The 16,730-nt window shown below is 40.3% G+C and overlaps 7 protein-coding genes across 7 annotated transcripts; 5 read left to right on the top strand and 2 right to left on the bottom strand.

The window, feature by feature from the left end:
• Window positions 1-352: 352 nt before the first annotated feature.
• Window positions 353-5,572, top strand: RPO21 (DNA-directed RNA polymerase II subunit RPB1; the record flags this gene model as incomplete). The annotated part of the gene is made up of 1 exon (XM_037289231.1): window positions 353-5,572. The coding sequence occupies one exon, from the start codon at window positions 353-355 to the stop codon at window positions 5,570-5,572; it is 5,220 nt and encodes a 1,739-aa protein (XP_037145126.1).
• A 290-nt stretch (window positions 5,573-5,862) lies between these two features.
• On the bottom strand, window positions 5,863-7,932 carry BPL1 (biotin--[acetyl-CoA-carboxylase] ligase BPL1; the record flags this gene model as incomplete). Its single annotated transcript, XM_037289232.1, has 1 exon — window positions 5,863-7,932. One exon carries the CDS (start codon window positions 7,930-7,932, stop codon window positions 5,863-5,865), a length of 2,070 nt encoding a protein of 689 aa, XP_037145127.1.
• Window positions 7,933-8,434: 502 nt separating this feature from the next.
• CRD1 (cardiolipin synthase) lies at window positions 8,435-9,241 on the top strand (the record flags this gene model as incomplete). The annotated part of the gene is made up of 1 exon (XM_037289233.1): window positions 8,435-9,241. One exon carries the CDS (start codon window positions 8,435-8,437, stop codon window positions 9,239-9,241), a length of 807 nt encoding a protein of 268 aa, XP_037145128.1.
• Window positions 9,242-9,388: 147 nt separating this feature from the next.
• On the bottom strand, window positions 9,389-10,975 carry CCT4 (chaperonin-containing T-complex subunit CCT4; the record flags this gene model as incomplete). Its single annotated transcript, XM_037289234.1, has 1 exon — window positions 9,389-10,975. One exon carries the CDS (start codon window positions 10,973-10,975, stop codon window positions 9,389-9,391), a length of 1,587 nt encoding a protein of 528 aa, XP_037145129.1.
• A 311-nt stretch (window positions 10,976-11,286) lies between these two features.
• Window positions 11,287-12,369, top strand: CDC123 (cell proliferation protein CDC123; the record flags this gene model as incomplete). Its single annotated transcript, XM_037289235.1, has 1 exon — window positions 11,287-12,369. One exon carries the CDS (start codon window positions 11,287-11,289, stop codon window positions 12,367-12,369), a length of 1,083 nt encoding a protein of 360 aa, XP_037145130.1.
• Window positions 12,370-12,675: 306 nt separating this feature from the next.
• Window positions 12,676-13,755, top strand: HG535_0E04880 (uncharacterized protein; the record flags this gene model as incomplete). The annotated part of the gene is made up of 1 exon (XM_037289236.1): window positions 12,676-13,755. The coding sequence occupies one exon, from the start codon at window positions 12,676-12,678 to the stop codon at window positions 13,753-13,755; it is 1,080 nt and encodes a 359-aa protein (XP_037145131.1).
• Window positions 13,756-14,533: 778 nt separating this feature from the next.
• CRR1 (putative glycosylase) lies at window positions 14,534-15,991 on the top strand (the record flags this gene model as incomplete). The annotated part of the gene is made up of 1 exon (XM_037289237.1): window positions 14,534-15,991. One exon carries the CDS (start codon window positions 14,534-14,536, stop codon window positions 15,989-15,991), a length of 1,458 nt encoding a protein of 485 aa, XP_037145132.1.
• Between the last annotated feature and the right edge of the window lie 739 nt (window positions 15,992-16,730).

Genomic DNA, 16,730 nt, shown 5'->3' on the forward strand with positions numbered 1-16,730 from the left:
CAGCAGGAAAATCCCAGCTTGAGGCAATATCACGAGAGACAAATAACTAGAAGTTTTGCTTCTACTTTGATATAATCTTTTGAAGAACCGATATTAGGATAGTTTGAAATTTGCCGGGCTCTGTTTTCATTTTCCATTTCTTTCCTCTAATTGCATTTCATAAAACAAAAAAAAAAACCATAAGCTTGGAGTTTCTGAATACGACTTAATTTCACTTTTACGATAGAGGCTGCTTATAAATCCTGTTAATAAATATAACCCATATCAAAGAGGTTAGACATATAAAAAAGATATCGATTATCACACAAGTATTATTTTTAATAATAAACACGCATAATAAACTCAAAAAAGAATGGTTGGTCAGCAGTATTCCAGTGCTCCACTCCGCACAGTTAAGGAAGTTCAGTTTGGCCTCTTCTCTCCGGAGGAGGTTCGTGCTATCAGTGTAGCCAAGATTAGATTTCCCGAGACAATGGATGAGACTCAGACGAGAGCTAAGATAGGAGGCTTGAATGATCCAAGGTTAGGTTCTATTGACCGTAATTTGAAATGTCAAACATGCCAGGAAGGTATGAATGAATGTCCTGGTCATTTTGGCCATATAGATCTTGCAAAACCTGTTTTCCACATTGGATTTCTCTCCAAGATCAAGAAGGTTTGTGAATGTGTTTGTATGCATTGTGGTAAATTGTTACTAGATGAACACAATGAACAAATGCGACAAGCACTTAAAATCAAAGACTCAAAAAAAAGATTTAACGCCATCTGGACTCTTTGTAAAAGTAAAATGATTTGTGAAACTGAAGTACCATCCGAAGATGATCCAACCAAGTTGGTATCGAGAGGCGGCTGTGGTAATGCACAACCAACAGTTCGGAGAGATGGATTAAAACTAGTGGGGAGCTGGAAGAAGGAAAAAAATACAGGGGATGCCGAGGAGCCTGAGCAAAGAGTTTTGACAATGGAAGAAATTTTAAACATTTTCAAACACATATCTCCAGAGGATTCAACGAGAATGGGATTCAATGAACAGTACTCGCGCCCTGAATGGATGATTTTAACGGTATTACCCGTTCCGCCACCTCCAGTCAGGCCTTCGATTTCCTTCAACGAATCACAAAGAGGAGAGGACGATCTAACTTTCAAGTTGGCCGATATTTTAAAGGCAAATATAAGTTTAGAGACGTTAGAGCATAATGGTGCTCCACATCATGCCATTGAAGAGGCTGAAAGTTTACTTCAGTTCCATGTTGCGACCTATATGGATAATGATATTGCTGGACAGCCTCAGGCCTTACAAAAGTCAGGACGTCCCGTCAAATCTATCCGTGCTCGTTTAAAAGGTAAAGAAGGCCGTATTAGAGGTAATCTGATGGGTAAACGTGTTGACTTCTCGGCACGTACCGTTATTTCAGGTGATCCCAACCTCGAGCTAGACCAAGTGGGTGTCCCTAAATCCATTGCCAAAACTCTAACATATCCTGAGGTTGTCACACCGTATAATATTGACAGCCTGACACAGCTCGTTCGCAATGGTCCAAATGAGCACCCGGGTGCCAAATATGTTATCCGTGACAATGGCGATCGTATCGATCTTAGATACAGTAAGAGAGCGGGTGACATACAGTTACAGTACGGATGGAAAGTTGAGCGCCATATAATGGATAATGACCCAGTTTTGTTCAACCGTCAACCTTCTCTACACAAAATGTCAATGATGGCCCATAGAGTCAAAGTTATGCCTTACTCAACATTTAGACTAAATTTATCTGTTACTTCTCCATACAATGCGGATTTCGATGGTGATGAAATGAACTTGCATGTTCCACAATCGGAAGAAACGAGAGCTGAATTATCTCAGCTGTGTGCAGTTCCTTTACAAATTGTATCACCACAATCCAATAAGCCCTGCATGGGGATTGTTCAGGATACATTGTGTGGTATACGTAAGCTTACACTTCGGGATAATTTCATTGAGCTAGACCAGGTGTTGAATATGCTATATTGGGTACCTGATTGGGATGGTGTAATCCCAACTCCGGCAATTATTAAGCCCAAACCGCTATGGACAGGGAAGCAGATATTATCAATAGCAATTCCTAAAGGTATACATTTACAACGTTTTGATGAGGGAACTACATTATTGTCACCGAAGGATAATGGTATGCTTATAATCGATGGACAGATCATTTTTGGTGTCGTCGAGAAGAAAACTGTGGGGTCCTCAAGTGGTGGGCTTATCCACGTGGTAACGAGAGAAAAGGGTCCTCAAGTGTGTGCAAGACTGTTCGGAAACATTCAAAAGGTAGTCAACTACTGGTTTTTGCATAATGGTTTCTCTACAGGTATCGGTGATACCATTGCTGATGGCCAAACGATGAGAGAAATCACCGAAACGATTGCAGACGCTAAGAAAAAGGTCGAAGATGTTACTAAGGAAGCTCAAGCAAATCTTTTGACAGCCAAACACGGTATGACATTGCGTGAGTCGTTTGAGGATAACGTTGTTAGATTTTTGAATGAAGCGAGAGATAAAGCGGGTCGTTTAGCCGAAGTGAATCTAAAGGACCTGAACAATGTTAAACAGATGGTAAGCGCAGGTTCCAAAGGTTCTTTCATCAACATCGCACAGATGTCTGCTTGTGTTGGACAGCAATCCGTCGAGGGTAAGCGTATCGCTTTTGGTTTCGTTGATCGGACCTTGCCTCATTTTTCAAAAGATGATTATTCACCAGAATCCAAAGGGTTTGTTGAAAACTCTTACTTGAGAGGCTTGACACCTCAAGAATTCTTTTTCCACGCCATGGGTGGTCGTGAGGGTTTAATCGATACCGCCGTGAAAACTGCGGAAACAGGTTATATCCAACGTCGTTTAGTCAAGGCTTTAGAAGATATTATGGTTCATTATGACAGTACAACTAGAAATTCACTGGGAAATGTCATTCAATTCGTCTACGGTGAAGATGGGGTTGATGCATCTCATATTGAAAAGCAATCGATAGATACAATCGGAGGCTCTGATCTTGCTTTTGAACGGAAATATAGGATTGACCTCTTGAGCGACGACTATTTGTTAGATCCCTCACTGTTAGAACCGGGAACTGAAATGGTGGGAGACATAAAATTGCAAGCCCTTCTTGATGAGGAACACACACAATTGGTCAGCGACCGTACTTTCCTAAGAAAGATATTTCCTGATGGTGAACCAAATTGGCCACTTCCTGTCAATATTAGACGTATAATTCAAAATGCACAGCAAACTTTTAGAATTGATCACACAAAGCCATCTGACTTGAGCATTCGCGACATTATTGGTGGTGTAAGAGAGTTGCAAGACAGATTACTCGTTTTGAGAGGTGAAAGTAGTATTATCAAGCAGGCTCAAAAGGACGCTGTTAAACTGTTCGGTTGTTTAATGCGTTCAAGATTGGCTACAAAGAGGGTAATACAAGAGTATAGACTAACGAAACAAGCTTTTGAATGGGTGCTGAACAATATTGAAATTCAATTTTTGCGTTCTCTTGTTCATCCTGGTGAAATGGTTGGTGTACTGGCTGCTCAGTCTATTGGTGAGCCTGCTACACAAATGACACTAAATACTTTCCATTTTGCAGGTGTTGCTTCCAAGAAGGTGACATCTGGTGTCCCACGTTTGAAGGAAATTTTAAATGTCGCAAAGAATATGAAAACTCCCTCCTTGACTGCTTATTTAGAGCATGATTATGCTGTCGATCAGGAAAAAGCAAAGTTTATTAGATCAGCCATTGAGCATACAACTTTAAAAAGTGTTACGGTGGCATCTGAAATTTATTATGATCCTGACCCACGTTCTACCGTTATCCAAGACGATGAGGAAATTATCCAGTTGCACTTCTCCTTATTGGATGATGAAACAGAGAAATCTCTAGACCAACAGTCACCATGGCTGTTGCGTTTAGAACTGGACCGTGCAGCCATGAACGATAAGGATCTAACAATGGGTCAGGTAGGTGAGAAAATAAAGGAGACATTCAAAAATGATCTTTTTGTAATATGGTCTGAAGACAATGCTGAAAAATTAATCATTCGTTGTCGTGTTGTCCGCCCTAAATCAATGGACTTGGAAACAGAAGCGGAAGAGGATCATATGCTGAAAAAGATTGAAAATACTATGCTTGAAAACATTACTCTGCGTGGTGTTGAAAATATTGAGAGAGTCGTGATGATGAAATACGATCGTAAAGTTCCAAGTGAAACGGGAGAGTATCAAAAGGTGCCAGAGTGGGTTTTAGAGACCGATGGTGTCAATCTCTCAGAAGTCATGACAGTGCCTGGTGTCGATTCTACTAGAATATATACCAATTCTTTCATTGACATTATGGAAGTACTTGGTATTGAAGCTGGTCGTGCTGCTCTTTACAGAGAAGTGTATAATGTCATCGCATCCGATGGTTCTTATGTTAACTACCGTCATATGGCTCTTTTGGTAGATGTAATGACGACTCAAGGTGGATTGACCTCGGTCACTCGTCATGGGTTTAATAGATCGTCAACCGGTGCTTTAATGAGATGTTCCTTTGAAGAAACGGTCGAAATTCTATTTGAAGCGGGGGCTAGCGCTGAATTGGATGACTGCCGTGGTGTTTCAGAAAACGTGATTTTAGGACAGATGGCTCCAATAGGTACTGGCGCTTTTGATGTTATGATCGACGAGGATTCGCTTGTTAGTTACATGCCAGAGCAGAAAATAACTGAACTGGAAGATGGTCAAGATGGAGGTGCTACTCCTTACTCAAATGAAAGTGGTTTGGTCAACACGGAAATTGATGTTAAAGGTGAACTGATGTTTTCTCCATTGGTCGACTCTGGTACATCAGATGCTATGACTGGTGGATTCACAGCTTATGGCGGTGCTGAATACGGCGGCAACTCTTCTCCATTCGGCACATATGGTGATTCACCTACTTCACCAGGGTTTGGAGGCGTTTCTTCGCCAGGTTTTTCCCCTACCTCTCCAGCTTATTCTCCAACTTCCCCAGGCTACAGTCCTACGTCACCAAGTTACAGTCCAACGTCACCAAGCTATAGTCCAACGTCACCAAGCTACAGTCCAACGTCACCAAGCTATAGTCCAACGTTACCAAGTTACAGCCCAACTTCACCAAGCTATAGTCCAACTTCACCAAGCTATAGTCCAACGTCACCAAGCTATAGCCCCACGTCACCAAGCTATAGCCCTACGTCACCAAGCTATAGCCCCACATCGCCAAGCTATAGCCCTACATCACCAAGTTATAGCCCTACATCACCCAGCTATAGCCCTACATCACCAAGCTATAGTCCAACGTCACCAAGCTATAGTCCAACGTCACCAAGTTACAGTCCAACTTCACCGAGTTATAGCCCAACATCTCCTAGTTATAGCCCAACATCTCCAAGCTATAGCCCAACATCTCCGCAATATAGTCCAACATCTCCAAGCTATAGCCCAACATCTCCACAATATAGTCCCGGCTCTCCTAGTTATTCTCCAAACTCGCCCAACAAAGATGGGCAAGATGGTGAAGACAATGCCGGGAATGGAACTCAATAACTGCAACGATATATTTATGAGTACCAAAGTGGACCTTCCATTTTAGATAATAGTTGTAATATAAAAAGAAATTCAGTTTTTGTAACTTGCGTGAAATGAAGCTAGATGTGTTCAGTTTCTATCTCTTATTTCTTTCTTTCTTTTCCTCATTATGATGAATATCATGAAGAGGTATGAGAAAGAAAATATGTTGAAAAGGAATTGTTAAACTACATGAATCAACTTTCATCAATTGACCATTTGATGTCCAATAGTTTCAGACAATCTATATATTTTTAAGAGGAATTCTTTCATAGAGCTTTCTTGGATATTAGACCCCTGAAGATATCAAATGTATTACCATCTGGCTGAAGATGATAGACGGAACCTGTAAAATGAGAGTCGCTTCCTGGCCTTAGCTCTCTTGCAATTAAGAGACCATAGTCTTCAGTAATTCCGGTTATCATCGCACGAACGTTGTTGTGATCTGTCAAGGTCACTATTTGATTACTGTGTAGCCATAGCTTATAATATTCGGGCAATATCGAAGCTGGTCCGAAATCGACGAATTTCCTTATTAGTGCCTCCAGATTATTCATGTAAAGAGCGTGCAATTTTTCTACCTCATAAGGCTTCAGAATTTCCAAGTGTGCGGCCTCCCTTTCCTTATTGAGAATATCGATCCAGCTGTCCAAAGAGGTAGTTGGTCCATCATGACTTATGTTAAGTCCGCATCCCAGCAACAACAGATATTTATCATTAATAAAATGAGTATTCACTAAGAGACCAGCTATTTTCAGATATGCCGGTTCAATATCTGTTAGGGGAACAATAGTGTGATCCAACTCTCGCCCAACTAACGATAGTTTCTTTTTTTGATAGTACTGAGGACCTAAAGCGTATAAGTCGTTAGGCCATTTGATTCTTACGGGCAAGTCATTGTACCCTGGACCGTAACTCGTAATAGCCTTACAATACGCAAGCATAGATAAATATTGAACGAAAACGACGGAGATGCGTTGATGTGTTCTTGGAGAAAAAGTCGGTAAAGAAATTACAGCAGTTGAGGCTGAAACTCCTTTCGGATTTACCCAGGTATTTCCTCCTCTACCATGTCCTGACACTTGAATTGTTCCGACATGAAGCATAGAGCTCTCGGGAATGCTTGATAATAAATGTCTATTTTCATTCAATAAGGAGCTTGTAGAAGTAACAACTTCTCCGTATAACATTAGACTACCAATTGTGTTGTCTTTATTCAAATGATGAAAGTATTTCGCAATATTGTAATTCGGAACCTTATCAGAAGGGGGTGTTCCTTCATCATCATCGGGGAAAATAATACATTTTGCGATTTCATCAGGCTCTTGATCACGCAGTGACGCTTGCGCTATATAATAGCTATTTGCAAAACCTTGATAAATTTTGAATTTTTCTTTTCCTCCATCAAGTTCAATGTAACCTTCGCCATGAGATGGAACCTGAATGCTGGATAAATTTTTCTCGAACTCATATAACAATGAACGCTTATGAGGAGGAGCCGCTACTACCAACGGTGTCAAACTAGGAGCCCTAACGCGTGCAAAGTCGTTATTACAGTTCAGTCCAGCTTTTGTTAAAATTGTTCTAAAAAAATTCAGTCTTCTCTTATCATCAGCCTTTAAAACAGTAACAACATGTTTCAAGAATGACTTATTATCGCTTTTTTCCAAAATGTGAGGAATAAATTCTAAATGTGGACCTGTTAATAGAGCTCTACCCTTACCAGCGGAACACAGAACCACAGCTGCAGGCCCTGAATCCTTTGTTATAGATGAAGTATCCCAATAGGGAACATCAGTGGTCTCTGAATATCGGGCTAGTACCTCCACTCCATCAAACTTATCTGCATCTACAAAAAGAGATCCGCCATTATAATAACTCGCAAATTCAGAGCCATCAGGCAATTTCAACATTGCAGCTCTTGCACCAACTTCGCTGTTATATTGAAAACCATCAAAAGCTGGTCCTCGGGCAATACCAGGGAATAGTTTCAAATCTCTATTACCTGTGACCTCCAATTCTAGATTACCTTTTGCAAATTCAACTCTACCGCTACCGAAGTAGCCACCTGCGCAAAAGCCAATAAATGTGCCTCCTTGTTTTCTAACAAAGTCACTTATTTTTGCTTTGATAGGCTTGCACTCTTTGACATATGGAAGATCAGCCCCACCAGGAAATACGACAGCTGATGCCTTTGAAGTCCAGGGTTCAGTTTGTAAGGCTTTTGCAGATACCGTACTTACAGCGTAGAATGGTTCCAGAAAATCTTTCAATGATTCTACGGCATGCTTCACTGATCCCGGAGTTGTACCTGGTCCATTGTATACCAACACATTCATCCTACTTCTACTGTTCGAATGAACTTCACAAATGAACCTCACAGTGAGTAATCTTTTATGAAAAAGTCTTGAAAAAATCCTTTGAAGAAAAATGCTCCTTTATAAAGTAAACTCAGATGTTCTTGAATATTGTTGGATTCTTTTCTGGCTTTTCCTTTATACTCACAATTGTGACTATAAAAGGCTACTACTTTTTTTCAGCTAGGACTCTAGAAATCAATAGTCATGCAAATGAGACTAGGTCAAAGCACGAATCCAATTGTTCTAATCACTTGACTCCCTTCAAGTTGAATGAATAACTATCAGCTCTTTAATTTCAATGAAATACTTAATAGATGTCCCTTCTTCCGACCGTGGAAATTTCACCTTATTTGATATTGCTTGGTGGGTCGAGAGGGCACTTAGCGTTAGCGTGTAGTCTTTGAAAGAGGAGTAAAAATATCGGGCTAGTAATCGCATGCGTATAGGAAAAAATATTTAGCAAACAATTTAGTGTTGTATAATGATTTTTCTCACATCCCAGTCCCGATGGATATCGAGATCAGTTTTGCAACTAAAACCCCACGCAAGCTCTGCCCTTTTGAGGACAAGCAGATGGCAACAGCGACTGCTCGCTACTCGCAATGGAGAGCACCTACAATCACGATTAGACACCTCTGTATTTACTATACCGAATATATTAACGATGTCAAGAATAGCATGTGTTCCATTCATTGGGCATTTTATATTGGTTGATAATTTAACTCCGGCTTTGACTTTATTTGGTTACTCGTGTGTGACAGATTTCTTAGATGGGTATATTGCTAGAAAGTACAAGATGAAAAGCGTCGCAGGTACTATTCTGGATCCTATAGCAGACAAACTACTTATGATTGTGACGACAGTGGTCCTAAGTTTCGCGCCAGGCCCACAGTTAATTCCCATCCCCATTGCGTTATTAATTCTTGGAAGAGATATATCTTTGGGATTCAGTGCTCTTTTCTTTCGCTACTCATCTATGAGACAAAAATACAAGAAGATCACTTGGAAGTCTTACTGGGACTTTTTCCACTTTCCAAGTGCCGAGGTCAAACCTACTCGGATATCAAAATATAATACCTTTTTCCAGATGATTTATCTGGGATTTGGTGTAATAATATTGATTCTAAGAGATGATGACGAAGAAAACCAAAAGGAGTCTCAAAAAGAAATAAGAGAGCAGCTGATGAAGTGTTTTTCATGGATGGGGTATTTTGTTGCAGCCACGACAGCATTGAGTGGTGGGTCCTATGTATTTAATAAAGAATCCGTGAAATTTCTCAAAAGATAACTATTCAATTCAAAGAAGACCCGAGGAAACTTGCATATATTTACGAACATTAGCATTTCGTTGAGAAGATACGCTGTCATTTATATTTATAATTATACAATGATGCTCTATGGTTACTATATTATTCTGTGTTCCGTTGCCAGAAATTTAACGACTTAAAGTTATATCGTCAATTCGCAATATCGATTTCACGCATTCTGACGCTAGTGTTATAGCACTTGTGCTCACTAAAACCGGCTGTAAAATGTGCTCATCGTATGTATTAGCTGTCCCCGAACGCCTAACGGAAATACCATCATTTAATTCACCGTTTTCATGCTTTGAACGTAGCTCTGTAACTATTCTGATACTATTTAGACCTGCATTCTCAGCTAGTGTCGTTGGAATAACTTCCAGTGCCTGTGCAAATTCTTCCCAGATAAATGCTTCAACACCCTCCATGGAGCGCGACTCTTTTGTTAATCTTCGGGAAATCTCGACTTCTGACGCACCACCACCTGCAATTAAAGCATTTTCCTTAACAAGACAACGGATCACACACAGCGCATCATGCAATGAGCGTTCGGTTTCATCAAGGATCATTTGATTAGCACCACGAATGACAACTGATACGGTTGGCTTCGCATTGCTACTTTTAACACCTGTAAATTGAACAATCTTTGAACCGTCACTATCAACCTCTTCTACCAGGTCTGCGTAACCCAAACGATCTTCCGTGAAGAGGTCAAGATCTGCAACTGGCTTACAACCCAGACTCTTCGATAAAAATTCTACTTCCTCTCTTTCGATATCTTTGATGACCATTATATTTAATTTTGATAGGAAATGGAGTGCCAATTCATTGACAGCATCTCTCAGTATAGATTTCTGAATCAATATAACATTACATTTGGCCTTTTTAATTTTTTTGCAGATGTTCAATAGATATGCTCTCTCTTCCTTTAAAATTTTATCCATCTGTCTATAATCACTAACAACAATGTTATTTTCAGTGTCAGGTTTTGGTGGTGATATTTGGAATTGAATGATACCAATTTTAGCTTTTTCCATCCTAGTTGGACCACCGGCCATTTTAACGACATTTTGGGTCAACACAACACCGTCAACCATTTGTGTGTCATCGATTGTACCTCCCACTTTTTTTATTAAACGTATGTCATTGAGATCGACACTTTTAGATTCTTCATTTGCTATTTTCAAAACTGAGTCAACTGCCAAAGGTGCTAAGAAGGATGAAAATTGCGAGACAATTTTAGAGCTCAATGAGGTACTAGCAGCTCTAACCAAGTCGTCTTTATCTGAGAGCGAGATCTTATGAGACATCTCTAGTAAAATCTCAACCGATCTCTTGGCCGCTTTTTGAAATGACTCCGCAATGATTGTGGGATGAATGCCCTTGTTCAAAAGCCTCTCCGAAGCTCCTAACAATGCCCCTGTCAATATAACAACAGAGGTGGTACCGTCACCGGCTTCCGAATCCTGCGCTGCCGACACTTCCACCAACATCTTTGCAACAGGATGTAAAATAGCCATCTGTTTTAAAATTGTGTGTCCATCATTGGAGATGATGACCTCCCCCCGAGATGTCTTAATCATCTTGTCCATGCCCTTAGGTCCCAAGGATGTACGAATGGCGTCTGCTACTGCACGAGCGGCAATGATGTTGGCCTTGCGCACTTCCTGAGGCTTTTCCCTGTTCTTGAATGTGGCATTTGAAGATACTTGTGTAGCCATTTTGATTTCAATTACACCAATTACGTAAAAGAACACTTATTCAGCTTCTACAAACTTCTAGCTTTCTTAATCTTTCCAGTGGTTTCCCAATTCTTCTTACGCATTTTTTCATATTATGCTATCTTCATTGGTGGCAAAACGGCTTTCATGAAAAAAAACCAAGGTTCACCATTACTCGTACGAGGTGATATATATAGAGTATGATCAGTTGAATAAAACTAGCAGTAATTCCGACTTGATTTTATAGAACTTCTGGTGTTGCACCTCTCAAAAGTGTACCTTACGGCTGTTGCGTTACGTAAACATTTGCTATGGTCGAATGCTATACTGCTTTGCAGGAAATTCCTGTTACAAGGGACCATATTGAAAAATGCTCGTACTCGAACTGGTACCCGCTGTTCAAGGACAGAGTACCGATTTCTCGAATTATCAGACCGCTACCCAAAGAATTTGTTGAGTATCTCGAGCAGGATGGGATAAAGTTGGCAAAGTCTGACAGGCCTTCAGCATACACACAAGAAATTGTAAGAGACGATGATAACGGATACAGCGACTGGGACGGCAGCGAGGCAGAAAATGACAAGAACGATGGGACAGACAAAGAAGACACGACATGCATGAGAGACCCTCTTGTGGATTTCAGTGCAATCCACAATCAAATACGGGATATAATCGCGGAAATAGGACCTGTGACGCCGAAACTGAATTGGTCAGCGCCTAGAGATGCAACATGGATACTACCGACCAACACAATGAAGTGCAGCGAAGCTAACGAAATTTATCTGCTCTTAAATGCCTCGAATTACATAATGCACGATTTACAGTACGCACTTTCGGAGTGCTCTGATGTCAAGCACGGTGAGAGGCCGCAATATGAACTTGTGTTACGAAAATGGTTCGACATCAACCCTGCACTAGAGTTCAGAGTTTTCATTAAGGAACGCCAAATCATCTGCATATCGCAGCGTGATCTGAATCATTACCCATTCATAGAGACAGACTCCAAGGATTTCAAAAGAATTATTGAAGAGTTCGTTGAAGGAGAGTTCTTGACTAAGTTTTCTGAAAGGAATTGCGTCGCAGATGTTTATATTCCCAAGCCTTACGGAAAATTGTACCTCATTGATATTAATCCATTTACGAGAATTACAGACCCTCTGCTATTTTCGTGGAACGAAATTTTAACCATAAAACCAGACCAATCCAGGAGTTTTGAATTACGATACGTTACAAAGAATAACATAGGTAGATTTGCATCCAAGGAGCATTCCGAGAACCAGGTCCCTAAGGATGTTGTAGACGCCACACTGGATCCTAATGCGATAAGAGAACTAACAGCCAAGTGGCAGGAGCTTCTTAATAAGCAAGAATCCGAAGAGTCTGATAGTGATTAGTGTTTACAAATTGAGATTTCGCCCATTTTATGTTTTTATAGATTTTTATGTACCAACTTCCAAGCTGCGTTAAAGATCCATGTGCGAGGCCTGCAACTGGGAGAGAATGCCTCTTTCGAGTATTATGACTAGATTCCCAAATAATTTGTTCTAATTTGATACCATCTTGGAGGATAAACATATATTTACTGTAGTGTTGTTTCGTCGCTCGCTGGAAGCGACTACTCCATTAACGTTTGGAGAAAAGAAAAGGATCAGGCGACATATTAAAACGGCATATCGCGTATCCAGTGAAATTTTACTAGTATGGTGACAATTGATGATTCCAAAGTACCTAACTTTATTGTGATTGGTGCCGGTGGAGTTGGTGTAATCACAGCCTTATCTTTGTGTATTCGTAGCAAGAGCAATGTGTCGCTGGTCGTAAGGTCAGATTACGATCACGTCAGGGAGTTTGGTTACCAAATCGAGTCGTGCGATTACGGTAGTTTCACCAATTGGAGACCAGATCATCTTTACAGGAAGGTGGAAGACGCTTCGAAGAGCGGAACGTTCTTTGATTACGTGGTTGTTACAACCAAAAATATACCCGATGGTCCAGTAAGTTCCCGTGTTCCTGTAATAATAAAACCGGTTATGGAAAGCAACCACTATTTGAATGCCAAAAGGCCCACAAATGTCTGTTTGATTCAAAATGGAATTGATATAGAAAATGACATATTGGAGGCGTTTGACAAGAATCTCTACAATCTATCACTTCTATCTGGGATTCAATTAATCGGATCAACGAAAACAGGTGAAGGTATCATAAGCCAAGTAGGCCAAGATCATCTGTCTGTTGGTGCTTTTGACCATGATGACTCTCACGCAGTAGCAGCAGCACATGCTTTTGTCGACATGTACAATAATAGCGGTCACAATATTGTTAATTACGATCCAAATGTCAGATATTCAAGGTGGAGAAAGTTATTGTACAATGCTGCAATTAACACAACCACAGCACTCGTTGGCTTAGATGTGCCTCGCTGTTTAGAATTTGCAAAGGATAAGAAAAGTACTGAGGAACAGATTTTCTTACCAGCAATGAAAGAGATCATTGCGTTAGCCAAGAGTGAAAATATCGAACTAGAGGAAGAATATGCGCATCATTTTGTAAACTTTTCGAGAGATATCATGTTCAAGCCTTCAATGTGTATCGATTGTGAGAAGGGTCAACTAATGGAATTAGAAGTCATACTTGGCAACCCATTAAAAATAGCTGAACGTAATGGTGTATCCACACCTGTCTTATCGATTCTTTACAACTTACTGTTCCTCACTCAGAGCAGTTTAAAGGAAAAAAATGGCCTACTGAAGTTTGATGAGTCAAAAGCCAGAATTGTTTAAGCGCACTCAACTAGTGGTAGTCTGTTATTATTTTTATCCTTTCATACTATTCTAAGAATTTCTAAAACTCGTATATACATACGGGTCATTGCGTAAGACTGCTGACCATACATGAAACTCAAATAGGTTCTTCTAGAAAGATAATACAATTGTGGATATTTTATTTTTAAAACAGGATAACTTTCCATACCTTAATCTTGAAGTTAAAAATTCATTTATCCAAGTGCACTCTAATTAGGAAGGAATCAATTGTTTAAATATTTCTAGTTCCATGTTCATACGTTTTAGCATCACAGTGTTTTATAGCATCAATCGAACGTTAATCAGCGTATGCTTACGGAATGCTGGAACATGCTAGAGAATTGATTTGTGCATCTCTACAAGGAAAATTGAATGATACAAACAATGTCTGTGACATAGATATGCTCGAGACAGAAGTGTGGTATAAAACATAAACATTTGTGTGTGCCAAATAGAAAAGAATGCAATTGTGAAAAAATGGAGGGGTTCGGGAATGTTTAAGGTACATTGTACAAGAGTAATATCTAAGCTATGCATTAAATCAAACTGGACGTCTCCAACTAGACCTTACAGAACATACAAAGGTTCTTTTGTCGCCGGACGTAAGCAGATCAAGCTTTACCGATGATGAAACCGAGGACTTGTGGCTGTCATGTATAGGCGACACAAAATACAAAAACAAAATACAAAATACAAAGCATGATATTTAAGAAGTAACAGCGTAACCGATTGTAGAAAGGTTCAATAACAGAAGTCTATGTTTTCTATGATACTAGATCTCAAGTGTTTGATGAGAATATTCAGGTTGGCTGTGTGCCTAGTACTGCTGCTGGAGAATGAGTTTTCCTTTTTCGTGAGAGGTGAATTATATAAACCTGAACAGCCCATTACTTGTTCAGATTTGAAGCAATGTCCAAAGGAATGGCCTTGTTGCTCACCATATGGTCAATGCGGAGCTGGTCCTATTTGTATAGGGAGCTGCAACCCACGATTTTCGTTCGAGAAGCATAGCTGTGCTCCTTTGCCAGCACTTGTTCCCAACTCCATTATTCAGTTTTTACCAAAACCGATCCAAGTGCCTGCAGTGTCTTTGCTGGAAGTCGAACTTCTAGAAAGGGGAATAATTGATTTCACGAAATATCTAATAACCCCGGATGTGGCCGCAGCACGACAAATGTTAAATAATGTGGAATTCACTTTCAGCGGACCACTGAAACTAGATGAACAAACGGGTGATCTTCTTTTAACGATGCCCAAACATTCCACAGGGACTCTCATTGCTTCAACAAAATCTTTTCTGTATGGTGCAAGTTTTGTACGCTTGAAAAGTGGCAGATCAAGAGGTGTAATTACTTCTGTTGTTTTGATTTCATCTGTCGGTGACGAAATAGATTTCGAATTTTTGGGAAGTGAATTGAACTCAGTACAAACTAATTATTTCTATCGTGGAGCACTGGTGTATACTCACATGGAGCATGTGAATATCACATCATCCACTCACAGTGAGTATCACGATTATGGATTTGATTGGGATGAGGACAGGATACATTGGTTAGTGGATGGCGTTATTGTTAGAACTTTGTTTAGAGAGGATACATGGGATGAAACGACGCAGTCGTTCAAATACCCAGAGACACCAATGAGACTTGAAGTCGGACTGTGGCCAGGCGGTGCTGCGAATAATCATCCAGGAACAATTGAATGGGCGGGCGGCACTATTGACTGGGACAATGCAATAGACATAGTTGAAAATGGTCAGTTCACAGCTCACATAAGCTATATGATTGCAGAGCCTTATGTCAACGAACATCCACCAGAAATTTCGACTTGTATAGAACAGGGAAAAGTTATCACGTTTGACTATTTCAGTTTTGATGATATGTCACTGCAATGGTACTGTGACCTCGTTCCGAACATACCTGGTTGGCAAAGTTCAGGTTCTGACATAGGCAGAATTCCTAAACCCATGATTAGGAAAGTAGATATGCACCATGAGCAAACAATTCTGGTGAACCCGGGAACAGATTTCATTCAGGATACACATAATCTTGACATTTCTGAGGATGGCCTTGCTCGGTTCAATAAATCAAGAAATGCGTCGATAGTGCAACCAGAGGAATCATCTGCCAAGATCTCGTGTTTGCACAACAACCCATTATACATATTGAAAATGTCCATTATACTCTATTTATCGAAGTTTGTCTCTACGATGTAGACTGAGAGGAATCAACTTTGATTGGCATTGCGCTATTGTCATTGAACTAACCAAGGATCTCCGAAAGGGGTTTTCAACAAAGTATATAGTCAATATTGAACTATGTAGCTTATGCCAATCAACTGCTGCTTAAACCTGCTATCCTGAAGATTCTTGCCTATACTTCGATACCTCGGCGGCTAGCTGTTCGAAAGGTCTCCTCACTTCACGTAAGCCCTGCAGCCGCTACAGAGCAGCCTTGAGACAATTCTTAACACAACGAGTGGCTATTTAGGACAATGCTTGTGCTATTGCGGTTTCCGTGATCATGTTGCGACGAACCATTGATGTACCCCAAGACGACATGGGCTGTACATCGTTTCTCACTCCAATCTTCATATCGTTAAGAATATTCTTCCTCTCTCAAAGATATGCAAATACTTTAAAGCTTCTGCTCTTTACCTCCATACAGTTGGGACTGCAAACGCAGCAAAAAGAAACATGCCTAATGGCTATTGCGTATTTCAGACGATGGTGAGAAACGAATGTGGCTTTGTAACGTCACTTCACCTTTCTAATCTGTACTCAGTAGATTACATTGGAATTGTGTGATGATGCATAACAGTTGAATATAACACATTGACATGTACTGAGGACTACAGTTCTTGATAAGAGAAGATGATTGTTCAGAGGCAGGGTAACAAACCTACGTATAGAATGATTTAATAGACTTTTGGATCGAAACAGCGAATAGTTCCTT

This window comes from Zygotorulaspora mrakii, chromosome 5 (assembly GCF_013402915.1).
Source record: "Zygotorulaspora mrakii chromosome 5, complete sequence".
Lineage (NCBI taxonomy): Eukaryota > Fungi > Ascomycota > Saccharomycetes > Saccharomycetales > Saccharomycetaceae > Zygotorulaspora > Zygotorulaspora mrakii.